Genomic DNA, 10,315 nt, shown 5'->3' with positions numbered 1-10,315 from the left:
GCCAGTAACTTTTTAGTATTAAAAAAACTTTGTAACTTAAAATATTATTTAAAATTTTTTTTTTACTGACAATAGTGTTAAAAGATATTTACAAACCCCGTTACCATATGAGTTGGGAAATTGTGCTAGATGTACAGTGGGGCAAAAAAGTATTTAGTCAGCCACCGTTTGTGCAAGTTCTCCCACTTAAAATGATGACAGAGGTCTGTAATTTTCATAATAGGTACACTTCAACTGTGAGAGTCAGAATGTGAAAAAAAATCCAGGAATTCACATTGTAGGAATTTTAAAGAATTTATTTGTAAATTATGGTGGAAAATAAGTATTTGGTCAACCATTCAAAGCCCTCACTGATGGAAGGAGGTTTTGGCTCAAAATCTCACGATACATGGCCCCATTCATTCTTTCCTTAACACGGATCACTCGCCCTGTCCCCCTTAGCAGAAAAACAGCCCCAAAGCATGATATTTCCACCCCCATGCTTCACAGTAGGTATGGTGTTCTTAGGATGCAACTCAGTATTCTTCTTCCTCCAAACACGACGAGTTGCGTTCATACCAAAAAGTTCTATTTAGACCAGTTGATCTGCCGTTTCTTTTCTTTTTCTCCTATGTCCCACTCTCCCTTGTGGAGGGGGTCCGGTCCAATCCGGTGGCCATGTACTGCTTGCCTGTGTATCGGCTGGGGACATCTCTGCGCTGCTGATCCGCCTCCGCTTGGGATGGTTTCCTGCTGGCTCCGCTGTGAACGGGACTCTCGCTGCTGTGTTGGATCCGCTTTGGACTGGACTCTCGCGACTGTGTTGGATCCATTATGGATTGAACTTTCACAGTATTATGTTAGACCCGCTCGACATCCATTGCTTTCCTCCTCTCCAAGGTTTTCATAGTCATCATTGTCACCGACGTCCCACTGGGTCATTATTGTCACCGATGTCCCACTGGGTGTGAGTTTTCCTTGCCCTTATGTGGGCCTACCGAGGATGTCGTAGTGGTTTGTGCAGCCCTTTGAGACACTGGTGATTTAGGGCTATATAAGTAAACATTGATTGATTTATTGATATTTTGGTTTCATCTGACCACATGACATTCTCCCAATCCTCTGCTGTATCATCCATGTATCCAAATAAGTGTTTGATGAGCATTCCTCAACTTTATCAATATTTATTGCCACCTTTCCCAACTTATTTGACACGTGTGGTTGGCATCATATTCTAAAGTTAATGATTATTTGCACAAAAAAAAAGTTTATCAGTTTGATGTTCAAACTGATAAACATCTTGTCTTTGGAGCATATTCAACTGAATATGGGTTGAAAAGGATTTGCAAATCATTAAATTCCATTTATATTTACATCTAAAAGAATTTCCCAACTCATATGGAAACGGGGTTTGTAATTGACTTTCTGGTTTTCTCTGAGCTATAGACACATATGAAAATAATTTCATTGTTAATTTGTTATTCGTCTCCCAAGTACTGTATGATGTGGACTTGTAAGTACAAAAACCTGAAAAGAACATATTGTTCATCTACTGTATGGCAGCAAGAGCTTTTTGCCTCAAGTACTTTTCCAAACAGAACACGGCCACGGAGTCAAAGTCTGTGTCAAACTTGTTCGCAAAGAGGTGATGCTGCTCCAAGATCCACTGCAGGTCCCCCACCCCGTAAACACAAATGGCCCTCACGTGCCTGCCCTGACACTCTGGGTACACGGCGTCCATCATGGTCCTTGCGCCCTCGTGCCACTGCCACTTGACCAGCCGCGCTATGGCATTGATGTCGCTCATGTCGTACTTGGGGCTGGCCCACGTGGAGCCGGAGACGCCAGGGAGCCTTTGAATGGTCGCCCACAGGAACTCGTCAGGACTGTAGGTGTCCTCGGCCCAGGCTTTTAGCGCCTGGATGCGTTTGTCCTCCAGGACGCTGCGGACGTAACCTCGGCTGACCACTATGTATGCGTTTCCGGAGAGGATTGAAATGTTGAAGGGCGGCGGATCTTTGGGCTTTCCCACTCCCTGGGACAGTAACATGACAGTCAGTGGAATTAATGCACAATAACACTTTGGTAATACACTTTGAATACAAATTAAACCCTCAGGGTGTCCTGATACAACAGCCTTCAGTATTGGCAGACAACATTTTAGATGCCAATCATGCAGGCTTGTATTATTTTGGAGTGTGGAATGTTTGAAAAAGGTACGATGAAGTGAAATGACTCAAAATGAAAACAAATGGTTCACCCAAAAATTCTGCACAATTTACGGTAGAATACTGGCAGTTGTGGTTGCCAGGAAATCACAGTGAAAAATAATATACACAGTATGAAAAATAACTGATTATGTAAGCTGTTTACAAAAAATTAAATCTACAGAATTTCCGGTAAAATACCGGCAGCAGGAAATCTTTGTAAAACAAGTTAGAGACAGTTTTAGTGTTGCCAATCAGCCTATGCCCACCTGCATATCTTTGCAGGAAGCCGGTGTGCCCGAAGAGAAATGTGTATGTATGCCCTGTATGTGTGCTTAGCTGTTGTGTAGCTGCTTCCTCTTGGTAGCCTTTAGCCTACCATGTTTACTTTTTGTAGATGGTTCCACTAAAAGACCAACCTTGTGTGCTTATTGGAGGACATTTTAGCTTTGCACAAATAAACACTGATATCAGCAATTTTTTTTTGCTGATATCAGACAGCCCTCTACCATCCATCCATCCATTCATCAATCAATCAATCAATCAATCAATGTTTATTTATATAGCCCCAAATCACAAATGTCTCAAAGGACTGCACAAATCATTACGACTACAACATCCTCGGAAGAACCCACAAAAGGGCAAGGAAAACTCACACCCAGTGGGCAGGGAGAATTCACATTCAGTGGGACGCCAGCGACAATGCTGACTATGAGAAACCTTGGAGAGGACCTCAGATGTGGGCAACCCCCCCCCCTCTAGGGGACCGAAAGCAATGGATGTCGAGCGGGTCTAACATGATACTGTGAAAGTTCAATCCATAGTGGCTCCAAGACAGCAGTGAGAGTCCCGTCCACAGGAAACCATCTCAAGCGGATCAGCAGCGTAGAGATGTCCCCAACCGATACAGGCGAGCGGTCCATCCTGGGTCTCGACTCTGGACAGCCAGTACTTCATCCATGGTCATCGGACCGGACCCCCTCCACAAGGGAGGGGGGGACATAGGAGAAAGAAAAGAAGCGGCAGATCAACTGGTCTAAAAAGGAGGTCTATTTAAAGGCTAGAGTATACAGATGAGTTTTAAGATGAGACTTAAATGCTTCTACTGAGGTAGCATCTCGAACTGTTACCGGGAGGGCATTCCAGAGTACTGGAGCCCGAACGGAAAACGCTCTATAGCCCGCAGACTTTTTTTGAGCTCTAGGAATCACTAATAAGCCGGAGTCTTTTGAACGCAGATTTCTTGCCGGGACATACGGTACAATACAATCGGCAAGATAGGCTGGAGCTAGACCGTGTAGTATTTTATACGTAAGTAGTAAAACCTTAAAGTCACATCTTAAGTGCACAGGAAGCCAGTGCAGGTGAGCCAGTACAGGCGTAATATGATCAAACTTTCTTGTTCTTGTCAAAAGTCTAGCAGCCGCATTTTGTACCAACTGTAATCTTTTAATGCTAGACATTGGGAGACCCGAAAATAATACGTTACAGTAATCGAGACGAGACGTAACAAACGCATGGATAATGATCTCGGCGTCTTTAGTGGACAAAATGGAGCGAATTTTAGCGATATTACGGAGATGAAAGAAGGCCGTTTTAGTAACGCTTTTAATGTGTGACTCAAAGGAGAGAGTTGGGTCGAAGATAATACCCAGATTTTTTACAGAGTCACCTTGTTTTATTATTTGGTTGTCAAATGTTAAAGTTGTATTATTAAATAGAGGTCGGTGTCTAGCAGGACCGATAATCAGCATTTCCGTTTTTTTGGCATTAAGTTGCAAAAAGTTAGCGGACATCCATTGTTTAATTTCATTAAGACACGCTTCCAACTGACTACAGTCCGGCGTGTTGGTCAGCTTTAGGGGCATGTAAAGTTGGGTGTCATCAGCATAACAGTGAAAGCTAATACCGTATTTGCGTATGACGTCACCTAGCGGCAGCATGTAGATGCTGAAGAGTACAGGGCCAAGGACCGAACCCTGGGGAACTCCACACGTTACCTTAACATAGTCCGAGGTCACACTGTTATAGGAGACGCACTGCATCCTATCAGTAAGATAAGAGTTAAACCATGACAGGGCTGAGTCTGAAATACCAATTCGTATTTTGATACGCTCTAATAAAATATTATGATCGACGGTATCGAAAGCAGCGCTAAGATCGAGGAGCAGCAACATAGATGACGCATCAGAGTCCATCGTTAGCAATAGATCATTAGTCAGTTTTGCGAGGGCTGTCTCAGTCGAGTGATTTGCCCTGAAACCGGATTGAAAGGTTTCACATAGATTGTTAAACGCTAAGTGCTCATTTAGCTGCTCTGCAACAATTTTTTCGAGGATTTTCGAAATAAAGGGAAGGTGAGACACCGGTCGGTAGTTTACCATGAGGTCTGGATCGAGGTTAGGTCTTTTAAGGAGAGGATGAATAACCGCTTTTTTGAATGCAACGGGAACAGTGCCCGAGGAAAGTGATAAGTTTATAATATTTAGCACTGATGGACCTAATAATACAAAAAGCTCCTTGATAAGTTTCCCAGGAAGTGGGTCAAGTAAACATGTTGTTTGTTTTATTCCATTTACACGTTGTAACAATCCTTCTAATGTTATTTCATCAAAACGAGAGAAACTATTTTGGATATTTGCAGTATCCGCCGTATATACAATCGTATCTGTGTTACTATAACCCTGTTGTAGCTGGGACGCATTGTCTTTAATCTCCTTTCTAATAAGTTCAATTTTCTTATTAAAGAACTTCATAAAGTCATTCATCCATTTTATTCCGCTTAACTGAGGTCGGGTCGTGGGGGAAGTGGCCTAAGCAGGGAAGCCCAGACTTTCCTCTCCCCAGCCACTTCGTCCAGCTCTTCCCAGGGGATCCCGAGGCGTTCCCAGGCCAGCCGGGAAACATAGTCTACCCGTGTCTTGGGTAATCCCCGTGGCCTCCTACCGGTCGGACGTGCCCTAAACACCTCCCTAGGGAGGAGTTCGGGTGGCATCCTGACCAGATGCCCGAACCACCTCATCTGGCTCCTCTCGATGTGAAGAAGCAGTGGCTTTACTTTGAGCTCCTCCCGGATGACGGAGCTTCTCACCCTATCTCTAAATGAGAGACCCGCCACCCGGCGGAGGAAACTCATTTCGGCCGCTTGTACCCATGATCTTATCCTTTCGGTCATAACCCAAAGCTCATGCCCATAGGTTAGGATGGGAACGTGGATCGACCGGTAAATTGAGACGCCGCCCCGATCCGCCTGTCGATCTCACGATCCACTCTTCCTTCACTCGTGAACAAGACTCCAAGGTACTCTTTTCCGGGCGAGAACCATGGACTCGGACTTGGAGGTGCTGATTCTCATCCCAGTCACTTCACACTCTGTTGCGAACCGATCCAGTGAGAGCTGAAGATCCTGGCCAGATGAAGCCATCAGGACCACATCATCTGCAAAAACCAGAAACCTAATCCTGCAGCAACCAAACAAGATACCCTCAACGCCCTGACTGCGCCTAGAAAATTCTGTCCATAAAAGTTATGAACAGAATTGGTGACAAAGAGTAGCCTTGGTGGAGTCCAACCCTCAACGGATCGATACAGCGTCTGCATTACTGAAGACGCCGCACAGATCCGCCTGTTGATCTCACGATCCACTCTTCCTTCACTCGTGAACAAGACTCCGAGGTACTTGAACTCCTCCACTTGGGGCAAGATCTCCTCCCCAACCCAAAGATGGCACTCCACCCTTTTCCTGGGTGAGGACCATTGACTCGGACTTGGAGGTGCTGATTCTCATCCCAATCGCTTCACACTCGGCTGCAAACCGATCCAGTGAGAGCTGAAGATCCTGGCCAGATGAAGCCATCAGGACCACATCATCTGCAAAAACCAGAAACCTAATCCTGCAGCAACCAAACAAGATACCCTCAACGCCCTGACTGCGCCTAGAAATTCTGTCCAGAAAAGTTATGAACAGAATCGGTGACAAAGGGCAGCTTTGGCGGAGTCCAACCCTCACTGGAAACGGGTCCAACTTACTGCCGGCAATGCGGACCAAGCTCTGACACTGATCATACAGGGAGCTCTTCCACTAGGGGCAGGGTCTCCTCCCCAACCCGGAGATGACACTCCACCCTTTGCTGGGCGAGAACCATGAACTCGGACTTGGAGCCCTTTACAGTACTCAATTTTGTCAGATTTTGTAATGTTTTCATCTTGTAATGCACCTCTCAACCTTTATCCTAAAAATGTTCTGAACCAAATATAGGTTGAGTTCCATATTCCCGTTCATTGAAGCTTAAACCCATACCTTGAGTTGTCCATCAAATATCTGGTGAACATTTTGCACCCGCCACATCTTCCCCTTGGGCATCTTCTCAGACTCCATGCTGTTGGCTCCGTTTAGCGCACGGAGGGCTCGCACCATCTCCAAGTTGGTCTTGAGGGGGAAGTCCTGTCCGCACAGGTTGATGAAGTACTTCCACGCGGCGCTGGCCTTGTAGAGGTCCGCCATGCAGTGGAGGTCAGCCTGGACGCGGGACCAGCTCGCGTACACCACGGTCTCGGAGCGGCTCGCCAGGAAAACGTTTGGGAAGCAGGAGGCGATGGACGTCACGGCCGAGAGCACGGACGCCGAGGCTTTTTTGTCCACGTGGACGCAGTAAAGGTTTTGAGGCGTGTAAATTGCTCGGAGCAGACGCTCAAAATTCTGCACCTGTAGGATGTAAAAGTGATTATCTATCAATAGACTCAAATACTCCATTTCCAATCATTTAACACACCAAATTCCGTAGAACAGACCTGGGCAAATTAAGGCCTGGGGGCCAGATGTGGCCCGTCAAACTTTTCAATCTGGCCCGCCGGACATTCCCAAATGTTTTTTTTAGATCTCTAAGATGGAAAGTGTAGCTGCCATTATGACGTTTTCAAATGACCGTAAGTCTTGAACTACACAAAGTATTTCAATGGTTGGAATCTGCACTTTTGCATGATATACTAGTTACTATGGTCGTCTAATTAGTTACAATAGTAATGTATTTAGTTACTATGGTCGTCTAATTAGTTACAATAGTAATGTATGTAGTTACTATGGTAATCTAAGTCACAGCAGCTCGGACGAGGCACCAAGCAGTGTGGGTGGGGAGCGTTTCCACGGAGTCTTTCCAGAGCAGCCAGCCTGAAATGTGGGTGTCACGGACAGACACGGAAGTCGATTTTTACTACAAAGGTCTAAAGCTTAGTGATGTATCAGATATATCAGATTGTAGGTGTGTTTTTTTTTTTTACCTTTCGCGTTCATAGTTAGCTGTTTGTTGCATTTTCGCTTGGTTGTAAAATATGTCATATATTCATATGTTGTCAATATTCAGCGTTTTATTGTTCATAGGGAATATCGTAAATCCCACATTCTTTATTTACATAGATAGAAAGTACTTTATTGATTCCTTCAGGAGAGTTCCCTCAGGAAAATTAAAATGTACATTCTGGGTGTCTCATTCAGTAAAAACAATTGTAATTCCATTCCGTTTTTGTTGTCTTCTGATCATGTTCTGTTAAGTTATGTTCTGTTTGTTTTTGACTTCATTAGCTCCTGTTTTTGCGCACCCTAGTTTGTTTTAGTTTCCATGACAACTCCATTATTATTATTACAGCATCTATTTTAATTTTAATAAAGACATATGTAATTTGTTACTTCATATTATTCAAGTATTATTGAGCCCTGTGATGAGGTAGCGCCTTGTCCAATGTGTAGCCCGCCTTCCGCCCGAATGCAGCTGGGACAGGCTCCAGCACCCCCCGCCTACCCCAAAGGGACAAGCAGTAAAAATTGGATGGATGGATACTCCTATTGCATTAGAAACATTTAAAAAATGTTCCTACGTGACATTCTGTCAATAAAATTGCATTTGTTTCAAAATAATGGGGTCTTTTTTTGAAGTTGTTTCAAATTATGCAAGAAAGTATTAACCCGTGGTTAATCGTGATTAATTTAAATTCAAATTCAATTAATCTGAAAAAATACAATCATATGATTCATTAATATTATATCTCAAATTGTATATTATTAATGTATTTAAATGTAAAATGTTTTTTTGTGTGCATATTTTTACTGTCTTAAGGAAGATTGAGATTTGAAACCTGTGCCTGCATTGTGGCTGTGATATATGAGTGGCATACCTTATGATGGACCACCATTGAGTAAGCCAGGGGGAACGTCTCCTCTTCCTGGCTTAACGGGAATGGTAAATACTTCCTGCTTGCCTGGAATTTCCTGCAATAAGCAATAAAATAATCATCACAAATCAAATATACTGTAAATGCTCTAATCAACACCTCAATTCAGAGTAACCTCTAGTCTTCAAAAGCAAAATACGGTCGCCCCTTGTCGCATCGTTTGTCAAAGATTGCGGATTAAACAAAAAAAGGAACATATTTTATTTATTTTTGGCGCAAAACTAAACATTTTCAAACATGAATGGCTGTATAGACTTTAAATATCAATACTTCTATAGTATTGGCCAAACTAAACAGAGCATGTTTTTGAGTATCACTGCCGCTGATTGGCTCAGGCAACATTACTTTATTGGAATAAACAAGTGTAAAGGGTGTTAGTACATGTCAAGAGAGCTCTCATGATATAAAAAAAAAACGTATTTAGAAACTCGTGAACAGGTTTTGCATGCTCTCGCTATAAAAATATTAGATCTGTGAGGAATAATTTCTAATTCAAATGCATTTAGAATTTCAGGCCTTGAGCCAAGTAACAGTGGGAAACGAGGGTCTGTAAATAGCACCAGGGCAAACAAACTATTGTTTTTCCATCTGTGGCTGCAGGCAATCTCATTTTTTATTAACTCCACACCCACGGGGGCTCCTTTCCAGCGGCTGCAATCAATCAGCAATCTGCACACCTGACGTTGATGAGGCGCCGCACTTCTCAAGCCAGCGCAAACCTGCGTTCCAGGTCAGAACGCAGCTACTTGTTCCGTACAGTACAGCCCGCAGGCCAATTGCGGCCCGCGTGTCTGAGACCCCTGACTTGAAACAAGTAAAACAGGCTGACATAATATCTGCTTAGTGAGAATAATTATCTTATTAGATGGAAAATAAGCAAATATCACCCTTACTTGAGATATTTCATCCTACTTGGTTTTCAGTTTTTGCAGTGTGGTCCCAGTATTGATCCCTTGGGTACAACGCAAGATAGCTCTAGCCCTGTTGATATATTTACACCTCGCTTCATGTATTGCTGTTCCAATTGGTTAAGAAGCTCATGCTCTCCAAAGTTCTTTCCAAATAAAGTGTTTTTTTGAGTTTTCAGCAGCCTTTCCAATCACCCCCTGCTTCATTAAGAACTCACCTGCAGTCTTTAGTGGCATTGGTGTAAAACTCCTCAGGGACGTTGACCCTCTTGCGGAAGTCATTGGTAAGGGTCAGCAACTTGGCTCGCTCCAGCGCCTCCCGCTCTCCCTGCAGGATGGCCGAGCAGTCACAAACCTTCTCCGGGTTTTCGTCCTCATCCGTGTAGTCCAACCAGCCGTACCTGAGGTGGTAGGTGAGACTCCTACTCTTCTTAGGGCCGCCGAGTAGGGAAAACATGCACAGTGATGCCACGAGGATGGCCATTTTTAGCCACAGACGGCAGCATCTTTGTCGTCTCATAGCTGAGAAGACGTGGGGACATTTGATCTAATGAAGAGCTCTGAAGAAGGGGAATATGTCCACTAAAGGCTTTGTGGGAGTTTCCTTATAGCTACTTGGTCACCCTTGGAAACCAGATAAGACGAGCACACACATTGGCTGATGAAAAACTTTAAACAGGTGTTGACAAACCCACAACAAGTCCATATCACTCATCTTTGACGTTTTCAACATTTTTCACCACTTACTGACATGGGCTCCATATTCATCTCTATATCTACTACAAACTTCCTCTTCAACTTGGAGCACACGCTGCAAGCACTGCAAAAAGTCAGCGTTCAAAAAACAAGAAAAAAAATACAAAAATGAGGGGTAATTTATTTGAACTCAGCAAAATTATCTGCCAATCGAACAAGAAAATTTGGCTTGTCATGACTTTCCAAAACAAGTAAAATTAGCTAACGTCAATGAACCCAAAATGCCTTAAAATCCGTATA

At 43.7% G+C, this 10,315-nt stretch overlaps 1 protein-coding gene across 1 annotated transcript; it reads right to left on the bottom strand.

Annotated features, from left to right (window-relative positions):
* Positions 1–275: 275 nt before the first annotated feature.
* Positions 276–9,909, bottom strand: LOC133553692 (beta-1,3-galactosyl-O-glycosyl-glycoprotein beta-1,6-N-acetylglucosaminyltransferase-like). Its single transcript, XM_061902168.1, has 4 exons — positions 9,538–9,909; positions 8,355–8,448; positions 6,487–6,891; positions 276–2,014 (listed from the first exon to the last, which is right to left on the bottom strand). The coding sequence occupies exons 1-4, from the start codon at positions 9,837–9,839 to the stop codon at positions 1,529–1,531; spliced, it is 1,287 nt and encodes a 428-aa protein (XP_061758152.1). The 5' UTR covers positions 9,840–9,909; the 3' UTR covers positions 276–1,528.
* Positions 9,910–10,315: the final 406 nt, after the last annotated feature.

The sequence above is a fragment of the Nerophis ophidion genome, linkage group LG01, assembly GCF_033978795.1.
Source record: "Nerophis ophidion isolate RoL-2023_Sa linkage group LG01, RoL_Noph_v1.0, whole genome shotgun sequence".
In the NCBI taxonomy this organism is placed as follows: Eukaryota; Metazoa; Chordata; class Actinopteri; order Syngnathiformes; family Syngnathidae; genus Nerophis; species Nerophis ophidion.
Note: the sequence above shows the minus strand (reverse complement) of the source record. Positions and strands in the feature narration are given on the sequence as shown.